Below are 18,441 nucleotides of genomic sequence, written 5' to 3'. Positions count from 1 at the left end.
ACCCCTTCAGAGCAGGCTCCTCCCCCTCAGAGCAGTAGGCTTGGTGGCCAATTTGCACCACTGGGAAACAGTCTCTCCCAGGCAACACGAGCTCCTTTGGTTCCTCTTGTGGAGTCACACTTAAAATAATGGCCAACTAGCTAACATTCCAACCAAGATTACCCAGTTATGAATGCTTCTTGTCTTCTATTTTAATTATTTAAAAAATATATTTAATTTGCAGGCCTAAGAGAGATAGCTCACCAGTTAAGAACATGCGATGCTCTTCCAGGGGACCGTTTGGTTCTCTGCACAAAAGGTGGCATACTGCTGTCTGTAACTCCAATTTCAGGAATTCCATTGTCCTCTTTTGGCCTCCATGGGTACTAGGAGATCCCTATGATACAAAGACGTACATGCAGGCCAAATATCAACACATCCAAAATAATGCAAATAAAATTTTAAGCACACTATCTCCTCTTCCAGAGGACCTAGGTTCAATTCCTAGTACCCACATGGCACTGCTGTATGCCAGTTCTAGGGGATCCAATGCCCTCTATGACCTCTTAGGACACCAGGCACTCATGTGCTGCACATACGTACTGTAAGAGGTTTCCAGGCCTTAGCACAACTGACTCCATGATAGACGTATCAGTCAGGCTGTAAAACAGCACGTAGACAACACCACTTGCTAAAACTCAAGCAAAGGCCTAATCTGGTGGCCAATGTGGGGCATAACCAGCTGACACATACTACAGCTAAGCCCATGTGGACCACAGGAAGGACCACAGGAGCTCTGGTTTGAACAAAAAGCCTGAGTAGTTCCTGGCCCACTGACTTTTGGCATTAGCCCCAAAGACATAAGCCTCCCTACTCAGAGAGCAGGCACTCTGTGCTTTTGGAAGCAGCACCCCTCCAGTTTAAGGTGGCACAAAGCCAAGGAAACACACGCAGGAAAGAAAGACCCGCCTGCTGGAGCAAATAGCTGGCAGTGGCAGTGGGACAGAGCAGGCTCCACCCCCAGAGCAGGCTCCTCCCCCAGGGCAGACTCCTCCCCCCAAGTCAGGCCCCTCCCCTCTGAGGAGGCTCCTCCTCTAAAGTTGATGTCATTGCCCCACAGACGACCCTGGTGCTCAGACCCTGAACGTGATACCCTGAGCAGGATTTTCCTGTCTCAGGATTGTCTAATCATTGTGTTCACACCAGAGGCTGAGTGTAGATTGTTCACAGTGTGAACTAAAGAGAATGAAGGTTAATTGGGCACCTTCAGTTTAATTGAGCACTCACTTATAAACCAATTTGGTGTCATTTACAGGACATGGCGATCCTAGGCATGCATGTAGACACCTCATAAACACAGGCACTCTATAAGCACACATAGACAGACATAAAGTTGGACCAAAGGATTCATTGTCTTTTTATTTGTTAATTTTAAGTTATTACTAGGATCTGATTATTTTCTCCACAGCATTAACTAATACTTATTCTAAAATATGCATGTCCAAATGTGAAGCCAGGGAACTGTGGGACCAAGGAGAACAGGCCCGGAACAAGAGTGAGGTCAAGGCATGTCCAAACCCCAGAATCTGGGGCCTGACATGGACAGGAGTGTATGATCGAGCCTGTGTGTCCCAGCACACGTTGCCCTGTAGTCCCACATTTGCTCCCCGCCCCCAAGAGGTTATGTAGCCTGAGTTGCCAGGTTAAACTTCCTCACCCCATGTACTGGCTGGCTTTGTATGTCAACTTGACACAAGCTGGAGTTATCACAGAGAAAGGAGCCCCCCCCCCCCCTTGAGGACATGCCTCCACGAGATCCAGTTGTAAGGCATTTTCTCAATTAGTGATCAAGGCTGGGAGGGCCCAGCCCATTGTGGGTGGTGCCATCCCTGGTCTGGTAGTCCTGGGTTCTATAAGAAAGCAAGCTGAGCAAGCCAGGGGAATCAAGCCAGTAAGCAGCACCCCTCCATGGCCTCTGCATCAGCTCCTGCCTCCAGATTCCTGCCCTGTGTGAGTTCCTGTCCTGATTTCCTTTGGTGATGAACAGCAATGTGGAAGTGTAAGCTGAATAAACCCTCTCCTCCCCAACTTGCTTCTTGGTCATGATGTTTTGTGCAGGAATAGCAACCCTGACTAAGACAGCCCTTATAAGGTCATGTCCAACAGCACAGCAGCACCTGGAAACCTTCCTCATGCTAATGAGGTAGCCCTAGCACCCTGGCCCTGGCCAATGACGTACACTCACCCTGAAAGCCTCTACCCCCTCAAAGGTTTAATTAAATGGCGTTTATTCCCTCCATTAAATGAGCTGCCTCACTGAAGCTCTCTCCTAAGAGTCCATTCTCAATGTGCTCACTGCCACCTGAGGTCTCTTTTGCTCCTGGTTGTCCTGCCTCAGTTTCTCTCTCAGGATCTATCAGTTGCAATAGTTGCCAATCACATGTCCTCACATACATTAAATAAATAAATAAATAAATCTTAAAACAAGATATTTTCAAAATATTTCATTTGTTTTTTAAAAAAGACATTTTAACCTTATAAAAGATTTTTTTAAATGTGTGTGTGTTTGTCTTTTTTTTTAAAAAAGAATTTATTTATTTCATATATGTGAATACACTGTCACTGTCCTCAGACACAACAGAAGAGCGCATCAGATCCCATTACAGATGGTTGTGAGCCACCATGTGGTTGCTAGGAATTGAACTCAGGACCTCTAGGAACAGTAGTCAGTCCTTTTAACCACTGAGCCATCTCTCTAGCCCCGGGTGTGTTTGTTTTGCTTGCATAGATGTGTGCCTGTCTGCCATTCACATGCTGAGGCTGTAAAGGGCATCGGATCCCTTGGATGAAGAGTGATAAACACTTGGGAGCTGTCCTGTGAGTGCTGGAAATTGAATCTGGGTCCTTTGGAGCAGCAGCCAGTGTTCTCGATTGAGGAGCCTTCACTTCAGTCCCCATGTTTAACCTTTTATGTGAGAATTGATCTGCCCCCTTTCTTCCCAGGAGCAGTAAAGTAAAAACACTGGAAATACTTTTTCAAGTGTCACACTGCAAATCAAGTGTGCTATTCACAAATGAAGTATACAGCTTACAGAAGACATGAATTCCTGGCCCAGTCTTGGTCCTAACAGAACGCAAGCAAAGTCAAACGTATTCCCATCCTTTTAACACCCTCCCATTCTTCCTGAGCAGACAGTGAACCTTGGACTTGGAACAGAGTTGAGTGTGGGTGTTTTCAGCTTTCTCTCATGGAGCAGAGCAGGGAAGTGGTTTTGAGATCTCTGAGTGGCTACCTCTCCAGGTCCACTTTTCTCACAGTTATTATTATCCGTTTCCGGGGAGGCGGATGCTCCTGTATTTAGTCCTGTACTAGTGTGGAGCCCTCCTGACTTCACTGCTAATAAAAGGAAGAAAGATTAACTATCAGATCCTCTCTGTGTGCGGGAGGTATGGTAGTGGTTCTCAACCTGTGGGTCACGACCCACGGACAGCGCCTACCCGGCTTCATGGTTCATTGAACTGTGCCCTTCCCCCCAGCCTTCAGCAGGCTGAATCAGACCTTGTTTCTGCTACAGTTGGCTAGCCCACCTAGGGTGGAGTCTTTTAATCTAGGTAAAGTCTATTGTGTGCCACATCTGCAGCTTCCTGCAAGAAGCCACCACCTGCCGAACAGCCTGAGCTTGCTTTCCTGATAAAGCAATGAGATTCTGGCAAAGTGGGGGATGGGTCTCCCCCCTTTAAATTCAAGACCCTAGAATTAAAGTTGAGCCTAGATCAGAGAACTTTGTCTTGGCTCATTATTTCTTTCGCCATCCTTCCCATCGTCCCCAGCTTTCCTTTCAGGAACCCAGTAACCCGTGGTCGCTGAACGAAGAAAGATTAATTATTATTATATAGGCGGCCATGGTAGAGGTTCTCAACCTGTGGGTCACCACTCCATTGGCGATTCAACGACCCAGAGTAGCCTAAGACCACTGGAAAACATAGATACTTACATCAGAACTCATAACCGCAAATTCCCAGTTATGCCGGGCGTGGTGGCACACACCTTTAATCCCAGCACTCGGGAGGCAGAGGCAGGTGGATTTTTGAGTTCGAGGCCAGCCTGGTCTATAAATAAAGTGAGTTCCAGGACAGCCAGGGCTACAGAGAAACCCTGTCTCGAAAAACCAAAAAAACCAAAACAATTCCAGTTATGAGGTAGCAAGGAAAGTAGTTTTATGGCTGGGAATCACCACAACATGAAGAACGATACTAAAGAGTTACCTCATTAGGAAGGTTGAGAACTGTTGGTGTAACTGTTTATGGACAGACCTCTACGAGAGAGGGAGGGGACAGGAAAAGGTGACCGGGCCACAAGGCCTGGGAAAGACATTGTGAGCTTTGTTGGCTTTGATTTCAAGGGGGTATTTACTATGCCTTTTCCAGCTTTTTGTTTTATTTGTTTTGTTCTTCGAGATAGGGATCGTTTGTGTAGCCCTGGCTGCCTTGGGACTTTCTTTGTAGACCAGGCTGGTCTTGAACTCACAGAGATCTGCCTTCCTCTGCCTCTCCAGTTGGGATTGGAGGTGGCACCACCACGCCGGGCCTAACTCAGAAATTCACCTGCCTCTGCCTCCCAAGTTCTGGGATTAAAGGTGTGTGCCACCACTGCCCGGCCCATCTTCGTTTTCTAAATTTGATTTTGTAAGTATTAAGTATGTGGGAATGGGAGACCGACTGCGGTGTCCTTGGGAGCCAGAAGAGGGCAGCAGACCCTGGGAGCTGTACTACAAGAGGTTGTGAGATAACAAACCTGGGTGCTGGGAACAAACCCAGATCCTCTGCAAGTGCAGTAATTACTGTTTTAACTGAACCATCTCCAGCCATCAATCTTCATTCTTTTCCCTCCTTCTCCTCCTCAGCCCCCACCACACTCCTTGATTCAGGCAATGCTCCTGCCTCAGCCTCCAAGTACCACAATTCTGTAATCAAGTAAAAAGCGCAGAGAAAGTGCTGGAAACTGGTGACTTCCTTTCTGGGAACCCCGTGGGATTCCCTTTTAGAGTTCAATTTACAGGGAGGTGTTCGGGTGGTGGTGGGTACGGTGGCACGCTCAGATCTCGGACTACAACTCCCAGCATGCCCCACGGATCTTCGAGTCAAGTCTCGCGCGACCTGTGACAGTCTCGGGGTGGTTTGGGGGTTCGGTTGCCGGCCGGCGACAGTCCTCCGTCGGGGAGCGTTCGTCGCGCTCTCACGATGGCTCGGCTCTGTTCAACCCAGCAGCCTCTTGGGCCATCTGGAGCCTCGGAGCCTCTTTAGTGCGGGAAGTCGGGCCGGGGCGAGCAGGTAACCGACTGCGGCCTGGCGGAGCTGGGGCAGCCTGAGTTCCGGGGCGCCGCGGCCTGGGGGGCCGGGAGGGGGCCTTGTTCCACCCTAGCGGGGCTCGAGGGACCCCAGAAAGACCCGCACAGTGAGCCTCGGAGCATCCGCTCGCCGCGAACCTGCCGGCTTCGCCTTGAGGGGTGGGACCCTGGGAAGGTCGGGACTGGCTTTACACATCCCAGAGGCTTTGTTTTGCATCTCCCGCGAGAGAGTCGTGGGCTTGGGGTCGCTAAGGGAGAGGGGAAGGGCGTGTGTCTGGCTTGCGGATGTCCCCAGGACCGCAGTGAACTTGAATAAAAATCTGGACCAATAATGCCTGCTGTGCAGCGCCGCGCAGCGCCGCGCCGAGGGTTTGTTTTCAAGACAAGGGTTGTGTGAGATGCGATGACTTTTAGTGCTGCGGAGTTGGTCTTCTATGCTGGCATAGCTCATTTCTGCCAAGGGGAAAGGCTGCTATGTAATCCGGCTGGGGAATGGACGGATGTAAGGTGGACTTAGGGGCGCTGTACCAACCTTGCTTGTTTATTGTTACTTAGAGCCTCTGGATGGAACCTTCCTCAGAAGCTTCGCTAATTTGCAGAAGCTGGGCAATGCTCCTCATTAACATCTGTCTGTCCACATAGTCCGGCGTCATTTCACTGTGGTAAGGTTGTCTGTCTAAACTGAAGTTTGGCTTTCTCCTCTCGGGTGTTCAGAAGAACCAGCCAGAGGATACTGGCGAACTAGTGGACTTTATCCTTTCGTGGGTGTGTTTGTCACTCATTTGTTCTAGCTTGTGTATGTTTCAACCTTACTAACAAGCCATACGTCTCTGCCTGTCTGTCAGAAGAACAGCACTGGAGTGACCCTCTGTTGTTCAGCATAAGAAAATGCCCTATGTTATTTTTATTAGGTGGAAGGGACTCAGCTCCGAATTACGTATAGAAAAAAACACCTGGATCCCAGTCTTTCAATGGCTTCAAGACAACCAGAAGTGCCTGGTAAACTTAAGTTCTTATTGGTTAAGTCTGTACCCCCACCCCCACCCCTCAGGGAGCTTATTTTCTCAGAATCCAGTAGTACTGATCGTCTTTAGTACTATGTCATCACCGTCTCAGCCTTGGTATACACCCAGACCTTGGCTTACAGCCTCTTGCCTTAAGTGTCTATTGTGAAGAGTAAACACTTTTGTTTGTTTTTCCAGAGAGAGGGTTTCTCCGTGTGGTTCTGGCTGTCCTGAAACTCTGTATTTAGACCAGGCTGTCCTTGAATTCACAGAGATCTTACCACCTCTACCTCCCAAGTGCTATCTTTAAAGGCGAAATCATAAGTGAAGTTCAAAGCTGCTGCTAAATCTACATCTACTGCTCATAAAAGTTTTTTGTTTTTTGGTTTTTTTTTTTTTTTTGAGACAGAGTCTCCCTTTGTAGACTTGGCTGTCCTGGAACTCACAGAGATCCTCCTGCCTCTGCCTCCTGAGTGCTGGGATTAAATGCATGTACACTGCTGTACCTGGCTCAAAAAAGTTTTTGGTCAGGCAGTGGTGGCGCACCCCTTTAATCCCAGCACTTGGGAGGCAGAGGCAGGTGGATTTCTGAGTTCAAGGCCGGCCAGGGCTACACAGAGAAACCCTGTCTCGAAAAACCAAGAAAAAAAAAAAAAAAAGTTTTTGATCTCTTTGTAGGAACGCATTTCCTAGTAGATACTGGCGGCTTTATTCCTATTGTCTTTATGAAGCCATTGGACAAGGTGTTAGACATGGTTTGAAGTTGCTCCCCAGTTAGGCAGGTTAATGGAAGCTTCCTCCATGTGCCCTAATACCATTTGTCTCTACCATCACGTGTATCTTCCACTCACACTGGACTCTAACGTCCTTGTCACCATGCAGAGCTATGTGTGTGCTCATGAGCTTAAAGCTTTGTAGCTGGCAGCAAGGAGTGTTAGGCACAGGCTGTGAGCCCTGGCTCAGCGTCTCCTGTGCATTTGCCAGCCGTGTGGTAGTGCTTAGGTTCCGTACCCTGGATTTCTGAGCTGGGAAATGGGAAAGAGTTTACTTAGTGAGGAGTAGATAGAAGGAGGGCTCTCAGTGCCAGGTCATTTGTGTTTGCATGTCTTTTTCCCTTGAGATAGCAATGTACATACTGTAAATTCACCTAAAGTGGGTGATTTCATGGTTGGTGTGTTCATAAGGTTATGCATCCATCAAATTAATCTACTTACAAAGCATTTTCATGCCCCCAGAAAAACTTTGTACCCGTTAGGAGAAACACCTCATTGCCCTCTCCCTGGCCCTTGGCAACTCGTAAGTAACTTCTTGGGCTTGTTAGTTATTAGTGTTGCTGATGGTCACGTGGTAGCTCTGGGTCCCCTTTCTGTTTAAGTCAAACTTCGCAGGGTTTGAGACTTGCTGCCAGGCAGGTTTCTACCTTGACGAGTACAATTATGTAACAGGAAAGTATCACCTTGAAGGCAGGTTCTGGATCAGTGACAGACAAGTGAAGCCTGCTCTCTGCTCTGGCACAGCTGAGAGTACACACAGCTGAAGCATGACGCCTTTGTCACAGCTGGACATTCCGGCAGTCAGCTGTCGTGGACAGGAATGGCAGGCTCAAGCTGGCGGTGTTGATGAGAGTGCCTGTCAGTAATGTCTGTGATGGAGATGTTTAAATCTTCAGAAAGCTAGAAACTAGAGGGGGTGCCAGACCCCAGCCTAGGAACTGTTTCTTGTAGTTTTCTTTGAGGGGGGGACACAGAAGGCGCAGGGCTCACTAGGTCGAGCCTCAGCTAGCCAATTTCTCTATGAACTGAGGCAACTCCTTTCATCACTAGGGTTTAGTTTCCTCATCAAATGAGACAGTGACAGGCTATAGACGGAGGGAAGAAAACATAGAATGATACCTTTCGTCACTTTCTATCCGCAGTCTTGTATGACTGAGAGTTAGCTGGCATGTAAGTGTTGAGATAGGTTTGATTTCTGACTGGAAATCGTGCTTTGTAGCCGGGACTCTGCATATGTGAGTGTGACTTGAGGTTAAGGTTCTTTATTCTGTAAAAGTTGATGAAGCCCTGGTGTGGTTGTCTGTGCTTGCAGTCCTAGCACTTGGGTAGAGCTGAGGCAGGAAGACTGGCAGAACTTGAGGCCAGCTGTGCAAGCTATATAGTGAGTACCAGCCAGCCAGGACTACATAGCAAGACCTTGTCTAACAGGATTGTGTTGCTGAGCCAGTGTAGTAGACAAAGAAGGCGATGAGCACTGACTCAGTGCTGTTATTACTCCCTTAAATGGATTAGCTGTCCCCTAAGTGTCACAGCTTTCTTATCTACAGATGAACTTAAAGTCTGTTCAGTTGACATCCCTTATTGACAGGTGTCTCTGTTCTTAGCTCTTGCTCCCAGCGGGCCTCTAGGCAAGATGTCCCTGCCCATCGGGATGTGCCGTCGGGCATTCAGCTATGATGATGCCCTAGAGGACCCTGCGCCCATGACTCCTCCTCCATCGGACATGGGCAGCATCCCCTGGAAGCCAGTGATTCCAGAGCGCAAGTATCAGCAACTTGACAAGGTACCTCACCCTGCTCACAGCTTCTGACAAACTCACCCTGCTTTTCTTCCTGTTCCAGAAGCTTCGGTGGTTCTCAGTCCCTACAAAACCAGGCAGCAGTTGTTCCCTTTGTACATTTTCTGTCCCTTTTTCCAACCCAAAACTTGAATAGTAGTGTTATCTACAAGAGATTCTTCTAGACTCTGCTTCCCCAACTAAAAAGCCAAACTCCAGAACCTGCATACCTGAGTTCTGATGAGTCTTGCTTGTCTCTTTGTAGCTTCTCTGTTATCCAGCTATAGTATTATTAGAATATTTGCATAGACACAATGAGGTAGTGGGGGAAAGGACCAAGTCTAAATATGAAATTAATTTATGTTGTATGTATACCTTCTCCTTATGTAGTCAGATTTTTATGCACTAAATGAAATTTTACACTGGGAAGTTTTACTGTCTCTGTGTCATGGCAGTGTGCAAAAGTTTCAGATTTTGGGGCACTTGAGAGTTTAGGTTTTTGAGTAGTGATTCTCAGCCTGTATTGTATTGCAGCATTAGACTGAAGGTCTGGCATAGAGTTCAAAAACCCTTTAAGTGGTTCGTTTTATGATTGGCATCAGCGCAGGTCTCTCTCTAGTGCCTGCCTTGTTGTTGCTTGGGCATAGGTCACCCTGATGCCCGTCACCCACAACAAAAAGAAGGTCAGCCTGGTGCCCGAGTAAGCGGGAAGCTGAGGTAAAGCCATTTCCCTGCAGCCTCTGTGGACCTGAGAGGAAGTGTGCAGTGAGGGTCTGTGTAAGCAAACCGGGGTAGATCCCTCAGAGTCTACCAGGGCACAGTGCCTCTGTCTGAGTGGATGTTGAGGGAGTAAAGTTGGCGTGGGCAGTAGCTGAGCTGGGTGCTGTCAGAGCTCTTCTTTCTGTTTTCCTGGTACACTCTCAGAACAGGGACTTCTTCCTGTGGTCTGTCTGCACTGCTATGTGGAGAAGAACTCCTTGTGTTAGTTGTCTGCTGTAATCCAACCCTGACAGCTGTTGAAAAGAAAATGTTGTGTTTAAGACAGTGGGTAGACTACAGGGACTGGCAGCCAGCATAAGGAAGGTCTTGAGTCCGAGGCCAGCCTGAGTTTTATTCAAAGGCCCCTGCCTAAAGAAACAAGACCCCTAAACAGTTATGATAAAAACCTATATTAAAAACAAACATGAAAAAAACCTGCCAGCTGTTTCCAAGGCTAGTACAGGAGAATTGCCTGCTTAGGCTACAGAGTGAATTCAAGGCAAGTCCAGGCTATGTAGTGAGATCTTGTCTCAAAATAGATGAGAAAAAGGACAGCAGGTATGCTCAGTGGTGGGTGCGTGCTGGGCATTTGCAAGGTCCTGGGTTCAGTCCTTAGCCTGGGCATGGGCTGGGAACAGGGCCTCTTGTAATAAAGATGAATCTTGCCACATCAGTGAACAGAGCAAGGTAATCCCCCACAGACGCTCACAGAGGCTAACCTAATCTAGATAACTCTTACTGGGTGCCCAGAGGCCTTTCTCCTAAGTGGTTTTACATTCTGTCAAGTTAACACTAACCATCACACTTGGGAGTTTGTTTAAAAATTCTATTACTATTATTTTCTGTGTGCTGGGATATCCAAGGCTTCGCATAAGCTGGGCTAGAAACAGATTTATTTTTTTTTCTTTTTTGACCTAGGGTCTTACTATGTAGCCCAGGTTGACCTCAAATTCATGGTAGTCTTCAGCCTCCAGAGTGCTGGCACTGCAGATGGCCATTACCACACTCTGTGTATTCACACTTAGTGTCTGTGTGTCTCACCTCCCCACAGCCCAGAGCAACCAAGCAGCCTGAAGTGTGTTTGGCTAGCACTCAGGGGCAAAGTCTGAGGAAGTTCTGCTCAGCTGAATAAGGCTTGCTTGTAGGAGGTGTCTGTTCCATGTTGTTTCTGCCCTGTTTGTCCTTTCTTCTCTCCATCCCTCAATAATGTTTCCTCATTTTGGAGACAAGGTTTTGGTCGGTATTCCAATCTTGTCTTGAATTCACTATGTAGCCCAAGCTAGACTTGAACTCACACCAATTCTCCTGCCTCAGTGTCTCTAGCACTGGGATTATGTGTGTGCCATCAAACAGTGTTTAATCTGTAGTCTTATGGGCAGACAGAAATTGAAAGTTAGGCCTTGCCGGGCGTGGTGGCGCACGCCTTTAATCCCAGCACTCGGGAGGCAGAGGCAGGCGGATTTCTGAGTTCGAGGCCAGCCTGGTCTACAAAGTGAGTGCCAGGACAGCCAGGGCTACACAGAGAAATTCTGTCTCGAAAAACAACAAAAAAAAAAAAAAAAAAAAAAAAAAAGTTAGGCCTCAGGACTCTAAAAACTGCCTTTTCTCATGTGGTTCCAGGTTCTTCCCATAAAGTCCAGTCTGCTTGTCACTTTGGCGAGTAGAACTGTCCCCTTCAAGCAGTTCTTCTCTTAACAGGTTACACACTCTCGTAACGTTCACAGACGTAAGTTTAGCTGTATGGCTCCCCTGCCCTGCTCACGTGCTTCCTTCCCTCTCTTGAACAGACAGAGGAGGGCGCGGCCAGTGTCTCTTCCCTTGCTGTGACTCCTTCACCAGCCACTGACAGTTCAGACAAGGCCCCTGTGGTGAAGGCTAAAGCTACCCATGTCATCATGAGTTCCCTGATCACAAGTAAGCACCCTTCAGTATTGGCAGAGTGAAGGGAGTGAGGGAGAAGTTGGGCCTCAGCTGCAGGTGATTCTCAGGCAGGTCGCTTTCATGGCATCACATACATTGAGAAGGAATATATGTTGTTGACTATGAAAGATCTCATTGGCTTAGGTGTTAAGTATCTCATAGGCTTAGGTGTATTCCTAAGTATCTGATTGGCCTAGGTGTATTCCTAAGCCAATTGTTGCTTGATACAGTCTCATTTTCCTGTTGTGACCAATGTGGTCTTGGACAAGTTACTCAATGGTAGCACTATTCCCACTTTTCTGAAGTAGGGATCTAGCTGGCAGTTCGATGGTGAGGTTGAATAGTTAGTTCATTAACTATTAGCAGGAGCTTGGACCTGCTGCTCTGGGTGTGTTGTAGAGGACAGGGCCTTCCACTATTACATGCATATTTGTTTGGTTTGGTTTTGAGAGAGGGTTTTGCTGTGTATCCCTTTTGACTTAACTCAAAATAGTCCCCGTCTTAGTGGTTTTTTTTTTTTTTTTTTTTTTTTTTTTTTTTATAATTATTATTTTTTAATGTAGGAGTGCTCTGTCTTCAAGTATACATTTGCAGGCCAGAAGAGGGCATCAGATTCCATTACAGATGGTTGTGAGCCACCATGTGGATGCTGAGAATTGAACTCGGGACCTCTGGAAGAGCAGCCAGTGCTTTTAACCTCTGAGCCATCTCTCCAGCAGTGCCTTAGTGTTCTTTTTTGTTTGTTTGTTTTTTTCTGAGACAGGGTTTCTCACGCCTGGCTCGCCTTCGTGTTCTTAAGTGCTGGGATTAAATAGTCTTGTACCACTGACCCAACTACTTTAAATTTCTTTACATAGCATTTATAGATAATGTATATATATTTTTACAAATGGGTTTTTGATAGTGCTGACCAAGGCCTTATACATGTTGGTCCACCAGGAAGTCCAGGTGTGGGGCTTCAGCTTCTTTAGAGTGTGTCATTGGTAGTCCTAGTGAGGCTTTATATGACAGCCAGTTTTTCCTTTTTAAGTTGATCATTTTTTAAAAAATTGTATTTATGTATATAGTCTGTGTGCTTGAAAGTGTTTGGGAGTGGGGAGGCAGGTGTGTGTGTGTGTGTGTGTGTGTGCATGTAAGCCTGAGAAGGGCAGAAGTGTGTGTGTGTGTGTGTGTGTGTGCATGCGTATGTAAGCCTGAGAAGGGTAGAAGTGTGTGTGTGTGTGTGTGTGTGTGTGTGTGCATGCGCATGTAAGCCTGAGAAGGGCAGAAGTGTGTGTGTGTGTGTTTGCGTGTGTTTGCATGCGCATGTAAGCCTGAGAAGGGCAGGTGTGTGTGTGTGTCTGTGTGTGTGTGTTTGCGTGTGTTTGCATGCGCATGTAAGCCTGAGCAGAGCAGGTGTGTGTGTGTGTGTGTGTGTGTGTGTGTGCATGCGCATGTAAGCCTGAGCAGGGCAGGTGTGTGTGTGTGTGTGTGTGTGTGTGTGTGTGTNGTGTGTGTGTGTGTGTGTGTGTGTGTGTGTGTATGTGTGCATGCGTATGTAAGCCTGAGCAGGGCAGGTGTGTGTGTGTGTGTGTGTGTGTGTGTGTGTGCATGCGTATGTAAGCCTGAGCAGGGCAGGTGTGTGTGTGTGTGTGTGTGTGTATGTGTGCATGCGTATGTAAGCCTGAGCAGGGCAGAAGAGTTTTAGTTGTGAGCCATCCAGTGTTGGCAACAGGATCTGAGTCTGAGTCCTCTGAAAGAGGAGCAAGTGCTTTTAACCACTGAGCCATGTCTCCAGCTCTTCATTTTAGACTTCTTTCACAAGTTACCTAAGCTTCTTCCTTCTCAAGGGCCATTCTGGCAAGTGTGGGAAGTTAATTATTCAGCCCATGGCTCTGCAGTAAACCCACACCAGCACTGAGGTGCACAGAGCTTCTCCTTGGTTGGCTCTTCTGTCAGAGATCTTTACTTTTCTCCAGGAGGGCATCAGTTTGTCTCATCAGTTCTGGAAAGTTTACTCGAACAGTCAAAGTCCAGACCCACTTTGGTTTTCTGTAACTGACCCATTTGCAGCAGCAGCTACGACTTGATTTTGTAGCTTGTCTGTCCATCATACAGTGTGGCTGTTCTCCTGGCAGGAGTGTGGAGCACATCAAAAAGGAAGTGGGATGTCTAAACCCGAAGTCCACCTGGTGTGGACATGGGACAGTCCATAGCTGCCATGCTCATGTGTAGTGTGCAAAGTTTGTAGCTTAAATTGGGCTGGTGAGATGGCTCAGTGCGGAAGAACACTGACTGCTCTTCTGAAGGTCCTGAGTTCAAATCCCAGCAACCACATGGTGGCTCACAACCACCCGTAATGAGATCTGGCACCTTCTTCTGGTGTGTCTGAAGACAGCTACAGTATACTTATTTATAATAATAAATAAATCTTTGGGCCAGAGCGAGCAGAGGTCCTAAATTCAATTCCCAACTACCAGATGAAGGCTCACAACCATCTGTACAGCTACAGAGTGTACTCACATCCATAAAATAAATAAATCTTTTTAAAAAAAAAAAAAAAAGAAAAAAAATCTTGTTTATTCCGTAGTGTGCGCGACTTGTGACATAATAAGTCAGGGTGAAAGGACATGGTTAACTGGGCCAGGGACAGTAACAGGTAGACCATATGTAAGAAACTTAAGAGTCTTTATTTAGGCCTGGGCTGGGCCAAGGCAGGTTGCTGTGCTGCGACTCTGGCTGGTACCTTGGTGCCAGCTGGCAGGAATGCTTCCCTTTGGCAGAGTTTCTGTGTAGGTGCTGATTCAGCAGCTGAGTGCTTTGGGAAGTCTTACTGTGTCCATACGTCAGGGGCCTTGTGCTTGCTGTTGCTCAATGTCAAGTGTCAAGAGGCTGAGTGTGAGGAGCTAAGGCATCCAGCTCCCTTCAGGACAGTTGGCTTTTTGGGGTGCTGTGAGAGAAGGCTGGCGGCTTCTGAGGGAACCTTTGCGTCTGGGGTACCCCTGAGTCTCCAGTGCTCAGTGTGGCCTCTTGCCTCTGGGGAGAACAAGACACCTGCACTGTCCTAGCTGGTTTTGGCTGGTTTGCCATTTGTGAGGGTTGAGCATGACCTGTCCTTTCTTTTCAGAGCAGACCCAGGAGAGCATCCAGCGTTTTGAACAACAGGCAGGACTGAGAGATGCTGGCTACACACCCCATAAGGGCCTTACCACGGAGGAGACCAAGTACCTTCGAGTGGCAGAAGCACTCCATGTAAGCAAGCAGGGCCATAATGGCTTGGTCTGCAGTTGTGGTTTACTTTTTCCAGCTTAGCTGTCGTGGAGAGTGACAAGAAGAGAATGGAAGGCAGACCGGGACTGTCCTGCTAAGATGGCACTCCTGGCTGAAGGCCTGGACACCTTAGCTACAGATATCTTGAAATTGAGGCCATGCTTTACTTATATATGACATGCATGAGAACTCTGAACTGAACTCTTTTCTGTGTGTGTGTGTGTGTGTGTGGGGGGGGGAATCCCACGGTTTCCACGGTTCATAACTCAGCTGAAGAACTCAGTCATCATTATCTGCTTGTTTATATAGAGATAGGGTCTGGTCTTTGTATATAAACTCAGGCTGGTATGGTGACATACTCCTTTACACATGCAGTGTGTATGTGAGCATGAGGGTTCCAGGCTAGCCAGGGCTACATAGTGAGAACCTGTTTCAAAAAAACAACAAAATCAAAATCCAGGCCAGCTTTGAACTGTGATTCTCCTTTCAAATTCTGGGATTACAGGTGTGTACCACCATCCCAGAGAATTCTTAACTTTTTAAACCTTCAGTTCAGGAGCTGGGTGTGATAGTGCTCATCTTTAATCCCAGTTTTTGGGAGGCAGAAGCAGATGCACGTGAGGATCTCTGTGGGTTCAAGGTCAGCCTGTCAGCTTAGTGAGTTCCAGGCCAGCCAGGACATTGAGGGAACCTGTCTTGGAGTGGGGTTACAGTATTTTGGTAAGAGTTTATTCAATGATGGTTAAAATGTTCCTTTGTGCTACCAGATAATTGAACCCATTGGCCATGAGGCCCATGAGGCCATCAGTAGTAGGCCTACTGAGGAGTGTTCTATCATCGAACTACATCTCCAGCCTCTCACCCACTGTTTTTTGTCTTATGGATTTATTTTCTATGCATGGTGTTTTGTCTCCAAGTACTTTTCTTTCCTTTTCTTTTCTTTTTTTTGTTTTTTTGTTTTTTGAGACAGGGTTTCTCTGTGTAGCCCTGACTGTCCTGGAACTCACTCTGTACATCAGGCTGGCCTTGAACTCAGAAATCCACCTGCCTCTGCCTCCTGAGTGCTGGGGTTAAAGGCGAGCACCACCACTGCCTGGCTTGTTCACATGATTCTTTTAGAGAGGCCGCTTTCTACTAAATGGTGCTGTGTGACTTACACATTCACAAGTCTTGATATTGATCCTTGGAGTAGATACTATATTCTGTTGTAAAGAAAGAAGTTATTGGGGGCTGGAGAGATGGCTCAGTGATTAAGAGCACTGACTGCTCTTCCAGAGGTCCTGAGTTCGATTACCAGCAACCACATGGTAGCTCACAGCCATCTGTAATGGGATGCCCTCTTCTGGTTTCAGGTGTGTCTGAAGATAGCTACAGTGTACTCATATAAATAAAATAAATAAATCTTAAAAAGAAGGAAGGAGAGAGAGAGAGAGAGACAGACAGACAGACAGACAGACAGACAGAGGAAAAGAAAGAAAGAAAGAAAGAAAGAAAGAAAGGAAGAAAGAAAGAAAGAGGAAGAAGGAAGGAAGGAAGCAAGCAAGCAAGCTATTGGCAAGGTGAGCCAGTCAGGTACAGAAGCATGAGGACCACTCCCTAGAAACCATGTAGAAAGCCAGATATGGTAGTGCTGGCCACCTCACTGCTAGGGAGGCAAAGACAGGTGGATTCCTGGAGCTTGCTGCACCATCCTGGTCTAATCAGCTCCAGATTGGAGTGAGAGATGATCTCAACAAAGCAAAACAAGACAAAACAACCCCCGAGACAAAAATCCACAGTGGTCTCAGACATGGAGATGCACACCTTTACTTCTGGCATTAGAGGCAGAGGCAGCCAGGTCTCTGTGTGTTTGAGGCCAGCCTAGTTTGTCGTGAGTTCCAGGACAGCCAGACCTGTGTCAAAACACCAAAACAAAAGAGAAAGCTACCAATAAGGTGGGTGGCTATTGAACAGTGACAGGAGGTTGATCTTCATATACACACCTTCCCCTCACAGTACATACACGCACATACATACAGGCAAATCACTCGTGCACATAAAAAAGTAAAGACAAATCTTTAACACAAGAAAGAAAATAAAATCCAAGTAGCCATTACAAGTTCCTTTGAGCATTGGAAGACCATCAGAAACACGGGTGATGGTGTAGTGTGTGTATGTGGGGTGGGGGTAGATACAGGACACCATGGATGGGCTGCATTGTGCGGCGAGTATTCCAGACGAGTCTGCAGGTTAGGGTTAAAAGCCACTCCTGGGAGAAATCATGTTGAGCTGATACCATTTGAACTTTGACAAGACAGATGCTTCTGAAGGCTGGTACTCTGTTTTTTCCATTCAGATTGTTAACTTACACAAATTGCTGTGCTGAAAGTCAGCTTTGGTCCAGCAGAGGCATGTCCCTCATGGAGGACATACTACTGTGGAGCTTCAACTTAGACCTAAGAAGCAGCTCTGACTCTCCCTGCTGAGCCACCAATCTGTCAGCAGTATTTTGATAATGCTATGAAGGTGGTTGGTTATGGGAGAAAGGAGGGAGAATGGGGTAGGTTCCTCAGAGCATTTCACTAAAGAGGATAGCAAGCCTGACTTGGCTTTCAAAGTCTGAGAAGGGCAGAGACTGTACTGACAGACAGGAGCAGAATTGAAGGCCAGGCCTAAGGGGTCAGCAGCCTGGTGGCTCTTCCATGATTTGGCTTTGTTAGAAACCTGAGCTCTAGTGTACAGCTTGTAGCACAGAAATGCTTGACAGCATCTTACAAACACAGAATCCATGTCGTATGGAAGAAACAGAAGCACTGCTGCCTCAGGTTAGGATGGGCACCATAGGGCTCATGCCCAGGCTGATCTGCTGTGTATCTGATCTCACCCATTGGGACAGAAACTAAAGCTGCAGAGTGGAGAGACAGCAAAAGAAGAGAAGCACCCTGCATCAGCCCAGTCCACCCCGAGCAGCACCCCTCACGCGTCCCCTAAGCAGAAGTCCAGGTCAGTCTCCCTGGAGCCTGTGAGCTGGTGACTCTGGGGAAGCCATGCTGAGATGCTGCTGGGCTCCAGCCTCTGGGTTCTTGTTGCTTTGGGGTAAGACACTTGTAGTGACGGGAAGATGGCATACAGGAATATGCATTTACTTCTCTGTTCCAGAGGCTGGTTCCCATCTGGCTCCTCCACAGCCTTACCTGCTCCGAATCCTCACACCATGGATCCTGGGAGTGGAAATGATAGGAACTCAGCAGACAAATGGAGCCTCTTTGGACCACGACCCCTGCAGAAATCTGATTCTGGTAAGGTAGCTTCAGAAAGACCATCAAGGCATCAGGCTACTGTGTGGGCTGGGGCTATAATCTGTGGTTTTCCTTGGCAGGTTTTGCTATTCAGGCTTACAAAGGTGCCCCAAGACCCTCTCCTATGGAGGTGATGCGTGCCCAGGCCACACGAGTAGGTGAAGATCCAGCAACCTTCAAGCCACCAAAGATGGATGTCCCAATGGTAGAAGGAAAGAAGCAACCACTTCGAACCCATAATCTCAAACCCCGTGACCTGAATGTGCTCACACCCACTGGCTTCTAGAATGTTCTGTCCAGGGTCTGCAACTTCCCTGGGCTCTGACTTAGGAGTGATGTGGCTAACTGAGGCCT

General features: G+C 47.5%; 1 protein-coding gene across 3 annotated transcripts; it reads left to right on the top strand.

Annotated features, from left to right (window-relative positions):
* Window positions 1–5,152: 5,152 nt before the first annotated feature.
* Window positions 5,153–18,441, top strand: Kiaa1191 (KIAA1191 ortholog). 3 transcript variants are annotated; one of them, XM_029468572.1, is made up of 9 exons: window positions 5,153–5,310; window positions 5,883–5,989; window positions 6,239–6,326; window positions 8,709–8,887; window positions 11,428–11,554; window positions 14,667–14,791; window positions 17,685–17,791; window positions 17,948–18,087; window positions 18,168–18,441. In XM_029468572.1, the coding sequence occupies exons 3-9, from the start codon at window positions 6,299–6,301 to the stop codon at window positions 18,371–18,373; spliced, it is 912 nt and encodes a 303-aa protein (XP_029324432.1). In that variant the 5' UTR covers window positions 5,153–5,310; window positions 5,883–5,989; window positions 6,239–6,298; the 3' UTR covers window positions 18,374–18,441. The 3 variants fall into 3 exon arrangements, with proteins under 3 accessions (XP_029324432.1, XP_029324433.1, XP_029324434.1); XM_029468573.1 differs by lacking the exon at window positions 6,239–6,326; XM_029468574.1 differs by lacking the exons at window positions 5,883–5,989; window positions 6,239–6,326.

The sequence above is a fragment of the Mus caroli genome, chromosome 13 (assembly GCF_900094665.2).
Source record: "Mus caroli chromosome 13, CAROLI_EIJ_v1.1, whole genome shotgun sequence".
In the NCBI taxonomy this organism is placed as follows: Eukaryota; Metazoa; Chordata; class Mammalia; order Rodentia; family Muridae; genus Mus; species Mus caroli.
The sequence above is the reverse complement of the archived record's forward strand: the minus strand, read 5'-3'. Positions and strand labels throughout refer to the sequence as shown.